This window comes from Chanodichthys erythropterus, chromosome 17, assembly GCF_024489055.1.
Source record: "Chanodichthys erythropterus isolate Z2021 chromosome 17, ASM2448905v1, whole genome shotgun sequence".
In the NCBI taxonomy this organism is placed as follows: domain Eukaryota; kingdom Metazoa; phylum Chordata; class Actinopteri; order Cypriniformes; family Xenocyprididae; genus Chanodichthys; species Chanodichthys erythropterus.
Genome location: NC_090237.1, coordinates 6,394,525 through 6,412,140, shown reverse-complemented (window position 1 = coordinate 6,412,140; position 17,616 = coordinate 6,394,525). Strand labels below are relative to the sequence as shown.

General features: G+C 41.6%; 1 protein-coding gene across 1 annotated transcript; it reads left to right on the top strand.

Annotated features, from left to right (window-relative positions):
- The first annotated feature begins 1,237 nt into the window (after nt 1-1,237).
- LOC137005225 (NACHT, LRR and PYD domains-containing protein 3-like) lies at nt 1,238-16,689 on the top strand. The gene is made up of 12 exons (XM_067366042.1): nt 1,238-1,284; nt 1,553-1,663; nt 1,888-1,989; nt 6,323-6,433; nt 10,117-10,227; nt 11,218-12,801; nt 12,843-12,965; nt 13,080-13,244; nt 14,712-14,828; nt 14,948-15,121; nt 15,937-16,110; nt 16,536-16,689. Exons 1-12 carry the CDS (start codon nt 1,238-1,240, stop codon nt 16,687-16,689), a joined length of 2,973 nt encoding a protein of 990 aa, XP_067222143.1.
- The last annotated feature ends 927 nt before the right edge of the window (nt 16,690-17,616 follow it).

Sequence of the window (17,616 nt, the reverse complement as noted above, 5' to 3'; positions counted from 1 at the left end):
AAAAAGTACCTGGATGACCTACTGCTTCTGACAACATTGTGAAGTGTGCATACAATGAATACTTTACTATCCCATGAGGTCATGGGAGAGGATTATAGAATGGCAGTGAACGCTGGTAGGTCACATGATAATGACAGCATTCATTTAGTAAATCCTGACAGTAGTTTTTTAATGCCAGAAGAGGGTTTGCACTGGTGCAAGCTGTTAAATCTGGCCCTAAGAAAGCAAAATTATCAAAACAACACACTGTGCCTATGGTTTTCTCTGAAGATTCACTTGATAAGTATTATATATAAGTCTTTTATCTAGAATTTAAAAGTACAAACAAGCGAGCCCAGCCCAGATGAGAAAAACTAATGCAAAAGTAACATAACACATTATTTACATAAAAAGTAACTAAGTAACACAATTAGTTACTTTTTTAGGGAGTAACACAATATTGTAAGCATTATTTTTAAAAGTAACTTTCCCCAACACTGTTTATAGCAATGGTTTTCAATTAAACCTTACAGTATTTTCATCTGTCACTTGGTAATGTGGTTCATATTTATACTGTAGCCCAGTATTTGCTCAATCTGTGCATCACAAACCTGTCAGTTTCATAGATTTAGCTCCACATTCACAGAGCAGGTAAGCAGTGAGAACACAGAAAACACAATCATTCTGTTGTTTCATGAGGAGACAGAGTGGAATCCAGAGCACACATTGTAAGTACAACTGCACAGACTGAGAGAAAAATGTTGGATAGATTACATTAGGCAGGATAAATCAGTTTGAGTTAAAGAGTAAAGACTGAAATACGTTTGACACTGTCTAATCGGAAGATTTTCAGCTATTTTATTTGCCGAATGCATTCAAGTTTAAGTGTTTAAGTGAAAATCCCCAAATAAATGCTATGCTTCAACTACAACAATCTAATTTTATGATCATAAAATGTGCGTATTTATTTTTAGTCAGACACTGTGAAACAGTCAAAGCCTTACACAACATGAATATATGTGAACTAAATAACTAAACCAGGAAATATCTTTAAAGACAACTCTTAAACCAGTCAAACCGGATTCTGTTTTTTTTGTGTCTTTCATTGCTTTTCTTTCTCAATCCTATTCGTTTGATTTTGTAAAGTTTTTGAAAGAGTAAACTTTTTTTAAATGTTTTTGTTAAATGTATTTGTCTTCATTTGATTATGATGTACAGAATTAATTTGTTCAGCAGTTAGGAAAACACAAACACCATAATGAATGCTGAAGAAGACACTGATTGTACTTGCAATGGAGAGAAAAGGTGAGAAAAATGTTTTTTTTTTTTTTTTTTTTTTTGTCCATGTATCATATTTATATAGATATAAATCAAATATAAATTAATATTTTAAAAAAAGCATATTCTTTTGTAATAAAATATAATTAGCTGTGCTAGATTAAATCATAATGATATAAACAAGCACAGCTAATTATATATTTTATTGCAAAAGGCATTGACAATCTTAATATAATCTAAATGAAAGCGATGTTTAATTGCTCTGAACTATGAAGACTTGTGTTGTATCTGACAGTGTTCAGCGGGAAAGATCACATTCACCTGTGAGTGTTTTATCCATGAAGAGTGACAAATCAATGAAAACACCAATTCAGTTAAAAAATGGAGACTCTCAGTTTAACCAAAGGTAAATCCAATTATATTTATGTTTGCATATAGTTTAGTATACCTGTGTTGCTTTTGATCCTACAGTGGCAAGATAAAAAATAATGTTTTCTTTGCAAATAACCTTTTATTAATTAATGGAACCAACCTTTAATTTACTTGAACATAATATTCAACTTTAGATATAGATTAATGAAACAAAGAACATAATCTTTAACTTTCGAGAAAAAGGTTATTGTTTTTCAGGTCTCTAGAGAGATCAGATTCAGCTGTCTCCAGTGTTTTGTCCATGAAAAGTGACAAATCAATGAAAACACCAATTCAGTTCAAAAATCGAGATTCTCTGAGGTAAATACAACTATTTTTATGTGATATAGCTTTGATGGTTTTGGCAATATTATGAGATAAAACACCAATTCAGTTAAAGGATGGAGATCTTATAAATGATAAAAGGTGAATACAGTAACTATCTTTTTAATTATCTATGGTTCCCTTTCAGTCGGTCACGTTCGACGTACGTCAGTAGTGACCGACGAATTGGGATATCGCTTAGAGAGCCCTATCATCTTCGTGTAAACTAAAACAAGCCAATGGAATTGGCGTGCGATATTTGCATAATGCGCACCGCCCCCGTCAGGTGTATATAAATAGGAAGCAGATGCAATCGCACTCTGTCTTTCGCTTCGGAGCCATTCACTGGTGTCCTATTTAGAAGACTCCTTTCTTCGTGTGTTTTTTGTACTAAAACACTGCCTCAGAAGAGGATCTGCAGCGAGCTTCGGTGCTGGTGAAGAGGGCACGTGCAGCGAGGTCGCGAGTGTCTGAGGAGCCGAGCTATAAGCTCTAAACTGCTGTTTTCACAGCAACACAAAGAGTGTGTGTGAGGTAGCGATTTGGGCCGGTTCCTCGGTGTGTCAGGGAGTGGTGTACCTGACACATCGCGTCGCTCCCTGGGTGCTTCAGCACGAGTGAGTTGACTTCCCCTTCTAAAAGAGCTTTACAGACGAACCCTGACAGTATGTCATTTCGTCTGTGCGTTACTGGGTGCGGTCGTTCCCTGGTCCCTGCTGATGGGCACAATCGCTGCATCTCGTGTTTGGGCGTTCAGCACGCTGAAGCAGCGTTTGTGGATGGTTCATGTTCCCATTGCGGGAACATGACCATCGCGGTGCTGAGGTCGAGGCTCTCCTTCCTGAAGTCTCAGGAAGCGGGAGTCCCCTCTCCTATGCCGCGTACAACCGTTTTTTCCGGCCCCGGGAACCGGAATGACGGTACGGCGCTGTATAGGGAGGGCGACCTGAGGATAACGGTCAGGGCTCCCCCGTCGAGCGGAAACGCTCCGCGGGCCCCTGCCCCCTCATCAGCACCGCAACCCATCCTGCCGCCGTTGGTTTCCGCGGAGGATCAGATGTCGATCGCTGCGTCGGAAGGCGAGTTTGAGTGTTCGGGGGAGGAAGATCCGGACGCGCTGTCGGTCTCGAGCTAGACTCGGTCGCACGGACTGCGCGTCTCACCGAGGTGCACCTCCAGTCGGTGTTGAACTGCCTGAGCTCGCTCAAGTGCAGGACAGCGGCTCCACTGAAAGATTTTCAGAGGCTCCTGGGGCATATGGCATCTGCAGCCGCGGTAACGCCGCTCGGATTGCTTCATATGAGACCGCTTCAACACTGGCTCCGCGGCCGGGTCCCGAGATGGGCGTGGCAGTGCGGCACGCTCCGTGTCCCCGTGACACCGAGCTGCCGTCGCACCCTTGTCCGGTGGTTGGACCCTTCGTTCCTGTGGGCCGGAGTACCCCTCGAACGAGTGTCCAGGCACGCTGTGGTCTCCACAGATGTCTCTGCCACGGGATGGGGGGCCACGTACAACGGGCATGCAGTGACAGGTCTTTGGACGGGGCCTCAGCTGCATTGGCATACCAATTGCCTCGAGTTGCTAGCGGTTCGTCTTGCGCTGGCCCGCTTCAAGAAGCTGTTGTCAGGCAAGCACGTTCTAGTCCGCTCACTAAGCACTGCGGCCGTTGCGTACACCTACCGTCAAGGTGGTCTACGCTTCCGTCGCATGTCGCAACTCGCCCGCCATCTCTTGTTGTGGAGTCAGAAGGATCTGAGGTCCCTTCGGGCCACTCGTGTCTCAGGTGTGCTCAACCGTGCAGCCGACGAGCTGTCACGGCAGCATCTACTTGCGGGCGAGTGGCGGCTCCACCCCCAGGCGGTCCAGCTGATTTGGCAGCGTTTCGGCGAGGCCCAGGTAGTCCTGTTTGCCTCCCCGGAAACTGCCCTCCGCCAGTGGTTTTATTCCCTGACCGGCGGCACGCTCGGCACGGATGCCCTGGCACACAGCTGGCCCCCGGGTCTGCGCAAACATGCGTTTCCCCCAGTGAGCCTTCTCGCACAACTCATGTGCAAGGTCAGGGAGGACGGGGAGCAGGTTCTGTTAGTGGCTCCATACTGGCCCACTCGGACCTGGTTCTCAGACCTCATTCTCCTCGCGACAGCACCTCCCTGGCCGATTCCTCTGAGGAAGGACCTCCTGACTCAGAGACGGGGCACCCTGTGGCACCCGCGTCCCGATCTATGGAACCTCCACGTGTGGTCCCTGGACGGGATGAGGAGGTTCTGAGTGATCTCCTGCAAGCGGTCGTAGACACCATCACTTCCGCTAGAGCTCCTTCCACTAGGAATCTCTATGCGTTGAAGTGGAACCTGTTCGTCGAATGGTGCGCCTCTCGCCGAGAGGACCCCCGATCATGTTCGGTCGGATCCGTGCTTTCCTTTCTGCAAGATGGGTTGGAGCGAAGGCTGTCTCCCTCCACCCTCAAGGTGTATGTTGCCGCTATTGCCGCACATCACCATGCAGTTGAGGGTAAGTCCCTGGGGAAACACGATCTGATCGTCAGATTCCTGAGGGGGGCCAGGAGACTGAATCCTCCTCGCCCTTCCTCCGTACCCTCTTGGGATTTGACCCTGGTTCTCACAGCTCTCCGGGGTCATCCCTTCGAACCTTTGCAATCAGTCGACCTGAAACTAATGTCTCTTTAGACGGTTCTTCTGGTTGCATTGGCTTCCCTGAAGAGGGTAGGGGATCAGCATGCATTTTCGGTCGACGAAACGTGCCTAGAATTCGGGCCCGGTGCTTCTCACGTCATCCTGAGACCCCGGCCTGGATACGTGCCCAAGGTTCCTACCACTCCCTTCAGAGATCAGGTAGTGAACCTGCAAGCGCTGCCCTCGGAGGAGGCAGACCCAGCCCTAGCTTTGCTCTGTCCCGTCCGCGCTCTGCGCGTTTACGTGGACAGAACGCGAAGCTTCAGGACCTCAGATCAGCTCTTCATCTGTTACGGAGGCCAGCAGAAGGGAAAGGCTGTCTCCAAGCAGAGGATGGCCCACTGGATAGTGGATGCCATCGCCTTGGCGTACGAATCCCAGGGCGTGCCTTGCCCGCTCGGGTTGAGAGCCCACTCCACCAGAGGGGTGGCCTCTTCCTGGGCGCTGGCTCATGGCGCCTCGCTGACAGATATCTGTAGAGCTGCGGGCTGGGCGACACCAAACACGTTCGCTAGGTTTTATAGCCTACGTGTAGAGCCGGTATTCTCACGTGTACTCGCATCCACTAGTCGGTAGACGTGTTGTACCCACTCTAAGTGTCGGCTTGCAATGCCATTCCCGCCACTGGCCGGATACGTACATACTTTCACTCCAGTCGTGTTCCCCGCTTGGCGAACCCTGTCGAGTTCCTCCGCCTCCCCCTTCGGCTCGGACATTGCGGAGTGTCTGATGCCAGGCCTACATCCGTCGCTGACGCTGTCTGTTGGCTGGGGCCCATATGCCGTGACCCCTCTACGTGAGCGGTCCCATATGAGTATTTTCCACGGTTTAAAACTCCCTACGGGCCGAGTCCGTGTCTTTCCCTTAGCAGAGCCAGCTCTGCTGTCACCTGTCAGATGAGTCTCCCCCTACCAGGTGGAGCCATCCCAGGGACTCCATATGCGTACTGCCCCCCGGGCCAGTCCATGTGTGTATTTCCCACGTAAACTCCTCCCCCATTGGGTAGGTAGTGGTCTCCGCAGCGTCCCTTACGGGTTCGCTTCCCCAGTGTGTCTAGTTTACTTAGTGGGTAGTGGTTAGACAGCAGTAGACTCTCTCGGTGTAAGCTCGCCCCCTTCACCGCCAGCCGGTGCTATGGGCGGCTGAGCTTGCGCTGGGCACTGGAAGGGGTTTCGTAACTGTGGCGCTTTAGTTGGGATCCCAATTCGTCTGAAGGAGGGAACGGAGACGTACGTCTCGTCGCCACAGTTTCTGTACCCTCGCTGTAGCGCGGACACCAGTTGTCTCCTCAGCGAAAAACAGAGTGCGATTGCATCTGCTTCCTATTTATATACACCTGACGGGGGCGGTGCGCATTATGCAAATATCGCACGCCAATTCCATTGGCTTGTTTTAGTTTACACGAAGATGATAGGGCTCTCTAAGCGATATCCCAATTCGTCGGTCACTACTGACGTACGTCTCCGTTCCCTCCTTCAGGGAACGAGGGTTACATACGTAACCGAGACGTTTTGGTGCTATTGTGACAGAAAAAAACTAAATTTTGCTTGCAAATTCTATTTTTCTTAAATCTTAATGACATCATCTTTATATGCTAGAAAACAATAATTTTCGGTGAGATATATGTTGTTTTTCAGTTCTGAGGAGAGATCACATTCACCTGATCCCTGTGTTTGGTCCCTAAAAAGTGACAAATCAATGAAAACACCAATTCAGTTAAAGGATGGAGATCTTATAAATGATGGGAGGTGAATACACTATAACTATGTTTTAAATTACCTTATTTTATTTTATTGTGACATAGACAAAACTAAGTTTGCTTGCAAATGTATCAATTAATGACACAGTTTTGGCTGTCATGGTATGTGCATGTGAAAAAGACCTACTAATTACGTTGCTTATTCTGATCACTTATATTGGACACTTTTTTGCATTTAAAGGGCACTGTGGCGACCAGGGCGGGCGAGAGCTGTGAGGGAACGGCGCGAGGCCGGTGACGCAAGTGATAACAAGCATCACCTGGGAGGCGCACCGGCCTTGAGTCTCTCACGGAGGAGCTCCGGGAGCATAAAAGGAGGAGCGACGACCGTGGAGGACGAGAGAGGACCAGGCCTGGACTTTATTTTATGTTTTATTATGTTTGTGTGGCCGGCAGACGTCCGCGAGGGTCTGCCGGCATTACTTTCGTTTTGTTCTTTGTTTATTTTGAATTAAAGTTACGTTGAATGTTCGCCGGTTCCCGCCTCCTTCTTCCCATTTACGAACTGTGTTACATTGGTGCCGAAACCCGGGAGGAAGGAGGGACATGCTGTCGGAGAGCCCTCGCTGCTGAGGGGGATCGCGGTGCTGCGGAGTTCGGGCAGCGCGGAAGTGAATACCGCGAGAGGCTGCCAGAGGCGGTGGTGTTGGAGCCTTGTGAAAGGTGGGACGGAGACCCGGATGCCGTGCTCCTGGGACGAGGTGGGGTGGCTGCCATCCTGGACTGGGAGGGAGCGGAGGAGTCGCCGCCGTCTGCCGTGGGCCGGAGCCTGCTGCCGTCCGCCATGAAGGGGAGGAGCAGGGGACGGGGGACTCGCTGCCAGCTGCCCTCAGCCGGAGGAGCCATCGCCGGCCGCCAGGAGGCGGTCGAGGATCGGGCCGTCCACCGAGCGTCCAGTGCCATCGCATGTGGCACCGCGAAGAAGAGCCTCTTGGCAGGCTGAGGACCGAGCGGCAGTGTGTCGTGGAACCGGACCAAGACTTTTTTTTTTCTCTTTCTTTTTCCTCTCTCCCCTCTCTCGTCCTGTCGCTCCCCTTGCTTCCGTCTCCTTTCTCTCGTCTCGTCTGTCCTTACCCCCAGGTGCTGCGGCCGCCGAGACAGGCCCCGGGGGGGAGTAAGCGCAGTCGCGGGAGTACCCCCCGGCCTGCAAGGGGCGTTGGGGGTATGTGACGAGCAGGGCTGGCGAGAGCCGTGAGGGAACGGCGCGAGGCCGGTGGAGGGACATGGAGGGACATGGAGTGTTAATGAGCTTCACCTCACGGAGGAGCTCCGGAGGCATAAAAGGAGGAGCGACTACAATGAAGGACGAGAGAGGACCAGGCCTGGATATTATTTTATGTTTTATTATGTTTGTGTGGCCGGCAGACGTCCGCAAGGGTCTGCCGGCATTACTTTCGTTTTGTTCTTTGTTTATTTTACATTAAAGTTACGTTGAATGTTCGCCGGTTCCCGCCTCCTTCTTCCCATATTTACGAACTGTGTTACAGGCACCTATTATGCAAAATTCACTTTTACATGGTGTTTGACCATAAATGTGTGTTGGCAGTGTGTGAGCAAAACCACCCTAGAATGAGAAAAATCCACCCAGTGGTTTTTTTACAATCTCAATAATTCATAAGCACTGTCTCAGAACGCTCTGTTCTAAGATTGCTCTCACTGTGACGTAGAATTGCGCTAAGCCCCACCCACGTGGTTTGATTGACAATCTGGTTTTGGCATAGACCCCGCCCTCGGTGATCTGTCAACAATCCTCCATTGTTTCAACGACAGCCGGTAATGTCTCCTAAGAAACATAAGTGTTCTGTTGTGGGATGTAATAATGAACATAGTAGTTTTCACTTACTCCCGACATCAGAGCCACTGAAAACGCAGTGGATGGATTTTATTTACGAAGGAAAGGCGCCACTCAAAATTCCAAAATACGTTTATGTTTGCGCGAATCATTTTTTGACTGACTGTTTTGAGAACGAGGCTCAATTCAAAGCAGGTCTTGCTTCAAAGTTAATCCTCAAGTGTGGATCGTTGCCTACTGTTCGCGATCCAACGTCACCTCCAGAAGAAGTAAGTGTATTTAATGTTTTTTGAGCAAATAGTCATTTCAGTCGATGTCAGCCAATTCAATAACAAATGCGTCTAAAGTTGTTGTCGTAGAATGTCTGTGTATATAATTTAAACCTTGTTTGTATAGTGTGTATCTAACGTACTTAGCAAACGTTAGCACAGTATTTGTGTTCGTAGTTTCAAAAAAATTGCGCGAACGTTATTACAGTGTGTGTGTGTGTGTATGTGTGTGTGTGTGTGTTGCACATCCATAATTGCAAAGGGGACGCGATTAAAACTCTATAAGTACATAAATGTATCAAATAACCATTCAGAGACGTCCTGCTCCGTTCTCAATTGTGTTTCTTCTGCCGAAGTCTCTTCATCATCTGGGTCTGACTCCAGTTCAAACATGTACGGCTGAATGCCATACAAAACAGCGGGTCTTTCATTCTCAGCCATTCTGCATTACCGACTGTTTATTGCCATAGGTATGCAAGTTACGCCCTCATCCAGAGGCAGGGCGGGCATATGCAGCTCATTTATATATAAGATGGTACACACCAAAACAGCTCTTTTTAAAACAGGCCCCAAAAATGACATTTTCAAATGGTTATAATAAATTAACTGTGGGGTATTTTGTGCTGAAACTTCACAAATACATTCTGGGGACACCCAAGACCAATATTACATCTTGTAAAAAGGGGCATAATAGGTGCCCTTAAAATTGGCTTATTCTGACTGCTGACATTGAAAATGATGCATGTGTTTCTTCGAGGGTATTGGGCAGTTTTTGATTGCTGTTTTGACATTCTTCCTGTTCATTTTAAGTCATATTTGGTAATTCTCTTTAATGTATTTGCCCTGATTTGATTCATTTTCCCGGGAAATTTATCTTTTTTTTTTTTTTTTTTTTTTTTTTTTAATTATTTTGTCATCATTATTTTGTTTTAACAAGATAAAAATGTCAACCTTGATTGACATGGCAATAAAATTCTATCACATTATTTTGACAGTTTAAGTTTTGGGCAGTTGGAGTTAGATTGGGCAGGTTTTGTTGAGATTTTTCAAAGCTTTTGCATTCTCTTCAAAACTTGTTGTGAGTTCGGACAAACACTTCCTGTTTAATGTCCTGCTGGCAGTGTTTCAGACAGCTCTATACATTAACAATGGAGCAGTTCATAGAGTTTTATTTTGAACTTGGACTTAAGTTTAAAGAAATATGGTGAGTGCTTAGTTCAAGGAGTTCAGTAAAGTTGGCAATATATTCACAGATTCAAACTTCCCTGATCAATAACTCATGAGCTATTCATTGTTAAAACACAAATAACACATCTTTCCAATCATAGTAAAGTAGACAATGAGCTACAACCTTGTTTTCCTCAAAACAAGCCTTCTTTGCACTGGATAAAATAAATTGATCTAAATGAATAGGTGGCTGAGAGACAAGTCCGAAGGGACCATCTGTAAAGTGCAAATTAACGTCATTAAACATATGCTCTCCTGCTGGTTATTCTATAACACTTAGTTCGATAAAATGTGCTTTTGCATCATTTTTTATGATTTTAATTATTAAAAAAGCACACAATCTTTGTTGTTCAATGGTGAGATGTATTATGTTGTTGTTTTTAGTTCAGAGGAAAGATCACATTCATCTGATCCCAGTGTTTTGTCCCTGAAAAGTGACAAATCAATGAAAACGCCAATTCAGTTAAGAAATGGATATTCTCTGTTCAACCAAAGGTAAATCTATTTATCTTTTATTTGCTTGTGCTATAGCTGTGATAATTGTATCCCTACAGCTATAAATGTCACTATGTTTATGAATGTTTAAAAAGTTTTCCTTGAATCCCCTACATACTAAATCTGATTCTATTATTTTCAAACTATTACTTTATTTCTGAAATCAAAGATACATTTCTCAAATCTATAAATATTCTACACATATGTTCACTCATTTTCCAAATTGCCTGATGTTCCACTTAACTGTTATTATGAAGCACAGGTTTTATAACCCAAACTCAAATGACATTCTCCACATTTTTTGAGAATGTTTATAGTTTTGAGCAAATATTCTTTTAAGAAATGCATCTAAGCAATAAAGAGAAAACGCAAATCAATCTGAATTTAATTAATTTTAATAATGTCTTTTTCAGTTCCGTAGAAATATCAAATTCACCTGATCCCAGTGCAATACAAATGAAAGATGAATCAAATGTACCACACCAGAGGTATTGTTTCATTCAGATCACTTTTTAAGTTTTCATTCAGTGTTTGCAGACTCAGGGTAAAAAGGGGGGTTGGATGACTCACCATGTCGAATACAGGGAATAAGGATGAGTACAGATGATTTGCCGAACTCTAGCCAGCTGCAGGGTTTAAATGACAGCAGGGCATCTCCAACTTCCTCACTGTTCAGTTGCCATCATGTTGATCTCTCACATGTTTTTGAAAAATTAGAAATAACACATAGTAAAACAAAATTTAAGTGATTATTTAATTAATATAAAATCAACACTTGCATTTTTAGCCATTTTTAATTCTTTATTTGTAGAAAAGGCAATCTAATTAAATTAGCCACACAAAAAATATTACAGATTATAAAATGGGAAATACATGATATACTGCTATAAATCAATTAGTATTGTTTGAATATTATGATATTTTTTTAAGTTTACACCTAACTATATATCCTTCATATTATTTCATTCTGAAAAGATTATGTTTTTGCAGCAATGATGCTCCTCAACCAGAGATCCACCAAAAATTAAAATCTGACATGAAAATGAAGCATCAGCACATTTTTGAAGGCCTATCAAAACAGGGAAACCCAACACTCCTGAATGAGATCTACACAGAGCTCTACATCACAGAGGGTGGGAATGGAGAGATCAGTAATGAACATGAAATTAAAAGGATTGAAAAAAAATTAAAGACTGCAGCAGAAATAACAGTACCAATCAAATGCAATGACATCTTTAGACCTTTACCTGGACAAGACAAACCCATCAGAACTGTGCTGACAAAGGGAGTCGCTGGCATTGGAAAAACAGTCTCTGTGCAGAAGTTCATCCTAGACTGGGCTGAAGGGAAAGAGAACCAGGACGTCCAGCTCATATTTCCACTTCCTTTCAGAGAGATCAATTTGATGAAGGACAAAAGAATCAGTTTAGTTGGTCTTCTTCAAACATTTTTTATGAGAGAGATAAGTTTACATCTGATTCAAAATTCCTCCGTCGTTTTCATCTTTGATGGTCTGGATGAGTGCCGTCTTCCCTTAAACTTTGACAGCAATGAGACTCTACGGGATGCGACTAAAGAGACATCAGTGGACATGTTGCTGACAAACCTCATTGCAGGGAATCTGCTTCCTTCTGCTCTCATCTGGATCACCTCCAGACCAGCAGCAGCTGATCTCGTCCCCTCTGAGTGTGTCCATCGAGTGACAGAGGTACGAGGCTTCAATGAGCCACAGAAGGAGGAATACTTCAGGAAGAGAATCAGTGATCAGAGTCTGGCCAATACAATCATCTCACACCTGAAGTCATCAAGGAGCCTCTACATCATGTGCCACATCCCAGTGTTCTGCTGGATCTCAGCCGCTGTTCTAGAGAAGATGTTGAGCGAAGCAGAGAGTGGAGAGATTCCCAAGACTCTCACTCAAATGTACACACACTTCCTGATGGCACAGATTAGCATCAAAAACACTAAGTATATTGAGGAGGAGGACAAAGATAAAAAGATGATTCTCAAACTAGGGAAACTGGCATACGAGCAACTGGAAAGAGGCAATGTGATCTTCTATGAGGAAGACCTGAGAGAGTGTGGCATTGATGTGACAGAAGCATCAGTGTACTCAGGATTGTGCACTCAGATCTTCAGAGAGGAGTTTGGCTGGTATCAGGGGAAAGTGTTCTGCTTTGTTCATCTGAGCATTCAGGAACATCTAGCGGCTCTATATGTGCATCTCTACTTCCACAACACCGGCAAAAATGTGCTTGTAGAAGGCAAAGTAAAAGAATTAGAAATTAATGTGACAGTGCCAATCATACTCAAATGTGCAGTTGATAAAACTCTAGAAAGTAAGAATGGACACCTCGATCTCTTTCTTCGGTTTCTCATGGGACTTTCGATGGAGTCAAATCAGGCCCTTCTACAAATAGTTTTTAAGAAAAGAACAATCATCCCCCAGGACATTACGGAGATTACTGAGTATATGAAGGAAAAGATAAAAACCCGTTGTCCAGAAACGGGTCTCCTTATGCTCCACTGTCTAAATGAACTCAATGATCATTCTCTAAAAGATGAAATAGAAAAGTACATAACCTCAGGAAAAGTTAAAGACATCCAGTCCCAAGAACTTGGTTTATTTTAATGACATCAGATGAGAAGTTTGATGAGTTTGAATTAAGGAAATATGGTAGATCTGAAGCACTGCTTACCTGGCTAAATCCTGTGCTCAGGCTGTCTACAAAGGTCTGGTGAGTACTTTTTGTAACTTATTATATGTGTGAGTGCAACAAATTGTTGATATATAATGAGAAACAAACAAACAAACAAACAAAAAAACATGACAATCTTTCTTACTCTTCCAGGTTGCATGATTGTAATATCACAAAAATAGGCTGTATAAAGCTGTCTACACTTCTTTCATCACAATCCATTGTGAGAGAGCTGGATCAGAGCCACAACAACTTGCAGGATTCAGGGGTAGAAATACTCAGTGTTGGAGTAAAGAAATCATGCCACGCCCCACAAATGTACGCTTCTATTTAGAGTAAAGTTAACTATTAAAACATTATATTAATGGGTCATTCCATGTCACATCAACCAAATTTCAGAAACTTCCCCAGCTCAAATTTTTTATTTTGTTAATTTTTATTTTTTTTTTTCAAGAGAGAAAAAAATAAAGAGTAATTAAAGCCAAAATATTAAATATCATGGATGCATTTTTTACTGAGTAATCCACTATTTTGTAGAGGGGGTCAAAGAACACTTGTTTTGTTTTTGTTTTTTGCCCCAAGTTTGCAGACCTGTATCTCAATAAGTATTAAATATATCTTATATTTTGTTTTTTAATAAACATTTCTTTATCTTAATTTTAATGGTCCTATATGGTTCAGTCCCAGAGATATGGAGATGTTGCTACATGAATAAATTGGTCAGTTGTACACATTTTCAGTTGTCAAAAACCAAATGTGGGTCACATTTGATACTTTTTTCATTTAAAGAGAAATATCTGAACAACAAATTTCTATCAACACAAATTCATAGAATATACCGGATTGCCATAAATATTGTTTTTCAAGGCCCTGTATGGTTCAGTTCCATAGATATGGGGATCTCAATGCAGCTCAGTTCAGTTTGTTGTATATTACCCATTTTCAATAGTCAAAAACAAAATGTGGTTCACTTTGCACACAGCTGATATTTATTGCATTTAAAGGGGGATGTCTGAAGAATAAATAATGTTGAAACTAAAAATGTATGTCATTTTTGACCATTTAAGTGGAATTTTAGCACTCAGAGAGGGATGTTGTATGCAATTATTTTGATAGAAGGAAACAAAATACAATTCTAGCTTTAGTATTATTTGTTTTTTTAGACATTCCTCTTTAAACACAATAAGTATCAGCTGTTTAAAAAGTTTCCTACATTTGGTTTTTGACCATTGAAAATGGATAAAATTCAATAATTTGAACATGGAGTCACATTGGGATCCCCATATCTATGTGACTGAACCATATAGGACCATAAAATGAAGATAGCAAAAGAAATGTTTGCTAAGAACCAAAATCTAAAAGGATATTAAGGTATCTTTAATAATTCTTTAGTTACAGGTATGCAAACTTGGGGCAAAAAAACACAAATGCTTTTTCCCATTTTTAAACTTTCAATGCTGGCATACAATGCAACAAAAATAGCTAAAGTCAACAGATTTTACTAAGAAACCTACCAATCTCTGTTTAAAAATAAAATAATCATGCGCCATCTTTCTCAAGTCATTTTTACCCCCTGTAAATTGGCTCCAAATCTCAGTTGAAAATTGTTATTTTTATACAAAATATTGGATTACTCAGTATACATTCATGACATGTAATACTTTGGCCTTCTTCATTTTTAAAAAAAAAAAAAACCAGGGACCTCTGATTGAGTTGACACAGAATGACCCTAATACACTTTATATATATGAAGATATTTAATAAAATGTTTCTGTGTCACTTCAGGATTCAGGCATGGTTCGACAGTAGGCCAAATAATCCAAACAATCAAATTCTTTATGATGCTTTTATACACCTCACTGCTGGACTACAGGACACAGAGTGTAGACTGGAATCTTTGAAGTATGTTTTTATATCTTAAAGATATAAATGAGTCCTTATCACACAAAGTGTGCTACATGGATTTTTGCCAACAGATTGAGACAACATATGTATAATATACATTATTCTCTTCTCTGTAGTCTGAAGAACTGTGGAGTAACAGAACCAGGCTGTGTTTCCCTGAGCTCAGCTTTAAGTTTAAACCCTTCTCATCTGAGAGTGCTGGACCTGAGCTGGAATGACATAGGAGATTCAGGAGTGAAACATCTTTGTGCTTCTCTGGAGAAAGTTCAGTGTGCTCTGGAAATACTGAAGTGAGTTATAGCATAACAAAAGCACATATACTGAATTGTGAAGTGATTTGAAGTTAATAATGACTAAAGAGCCTTTAACTGCTTTATTAACAGGTTAAATAACTGTAATATAACACACAGAAGTTGTGCAGCATTGGCTTCAGTACTACAAACAGATTCAAACCTGAAAGAACTCTCTCTGAGCAATAATGAGCTCCAGGACTCCGGTGTGATGTTATTCTCTGTTGGACTGCATCATCCTCACTGTAAACTGGAGATCCTGAGGCAAGATGATTCTGAATATTTGTAGATTCACCATTAAACAATATTGCTCCATGGGCATTTGTTAATAAATTATAGCTTATGTAAGAAGTTATTAATAACAGGGACATAATCTTGACAGAAATTGTAAAACAAACAAACAAAGAAACAAACAACTCATTAAAAACTGCTTTCCCTTTTCCCTTTCCCGTTTCTTGGAGTGACTAAATTTACTGTTTACAGCCTTGTAGGACAATTAACACCTATATGATGTATAAAGTCACTGGAATTTCTAGAGTTAAGAATGTTTATATGTTCTTTCAATAGGCTTTCATGTTGCAAATTTAAAACGGAAGGCTGTGGATCTCTTACTTCAGCTCTGAGACCAAACACTCATCTGAGAGAACTAGACCTGGGCAACAACAGACCTGGAGATCAGGGAGTGGAGCTGCTGTCTGCAGCTCTTCATGATCCAAACAGCAGACTGAAAACACTGAGGTTAATATATAGAAATCAGTGAATATATTTATATTTGAAGTTAGAACAGTGTATATTACAATGAGTTTCTTTCTCAGGTTGGACAAATGTGGAATGACAGAGGAAAGCTGCACTTCTCTAGCTTCAGCTCTCAGCTTAAAGACCTCCAGTCTGACAGATCTGGATCTGAGTATTAATGATCTACAAGACTCAGGTGTGAAGAAGCTCTGTGTCGGACTGCAGAATCCTCATTGTAGACTAGAGAAGCTAAGGTAAATGGGTCACATTTCATACTTTTTTTCATTTAAAGAGAAATATCAACACAAATTCATAGAATATACCTGAGTGCCATAAATATTGTTTTCCAAGGCCCTGTATGGTTCACTTCCATAGATATGGGGATCTCAATGCAGCTCAGTTCAGTTTGTTGTATATTACCCATTTTCAATGGTCAAAAACAAAATGTGGTTTACTTTGCACACAGCTGATACTTATTGCATTTAAAGGGGGATATCTGAAGAATTTCAGTGGAATTTTAGCACTCAGAGAGGGAAAAATCTTAAAAAATTGTCTGGAAAAATCTTATTTAGTGCAATATCAAATCCAAAGCCATTCAAATCTGATTAAGCAACTGTTAAACTAAGAAGTAACAGCAAACCACTGACCTGTGCTAACAAATCCACTCTGCTCTCTTCAGGCTGTCCAACTGTAATCTTACACATGAAGGTGTGGCGGCACTGACCGAAGCTCTGAAATCAAATCCATCCCACCTGAAAGAACTTGATCTGCTTGAGAATGATCTGGAAGAGTCAGACCTGAATGTTTTCTCCATGATCCTGGACAAATCATAAAAAAAAAAAAAAAAAAATAAATAAAAATCCTTAAGATAACTCTAGAAATATACTTGTAAGGTTTGAACATTGAGTAGTAATCACACTGTTTAAAAAAAAAAAAAAAATCAAATGTACTATATATTAAAAAAATGCATTAAAGAGTTTTTGCAAATCAAATCATGATGTAATCTAACTTAAGGTAAAGAGACAAATCACATATGAACTGAAAGTGGATAGTATGGTTTTATATTATGTATTTAAAGTACACATTTCCAGTAACAATTTACAATAAGGTTTCAATTGTTAACATTAGTTAAAATAAACTAACAATATTAATTTTAACATTTATTAATACATTATTAAAATCAATAGTTGTATCTGTTAATATTATTTAATGGACCTGAACTAAGAATAAACATTGTATTTTTAATAACTAATTACAAAGATTAATAATACTATAACAAAATTGCTCATTGTTAGTTAATGCATTAACTAACACTAATTGTAAAGGATTACCACTTCTGTAAAGGTTTATACATATACTCTCTGCAATAAATATAATAAATGTAGAGTATGCATACATAAACCTTTATTCTTCATGTCTGAGAATTTTATCCTTGTTGTGATAAGCACAATTAGGAACTCACATGGCTGATGATTGAAGAGTAGAGATCTGAATGACAAGGGGTCAATAGAAAATCTGAAATTGTAATCAAAAGGCAGAAAGTCAAAGCCAGGAAGAGAAATGCAATTTGAAAGAATACAAATAAACCAGACTAGAAGATGCATGTAGGGCATTCCGGTTCACTGAACCAACTACATCCTCCAATCAGGTTTCAAGTGACATGATGGTGAGTAGATGATGGCAATATTCAATTTGGGTTGAACTATCATTTTAAGTATTGAGGTATGTGTAAAATACATAAATAAGAAGGGAAAAAAGAC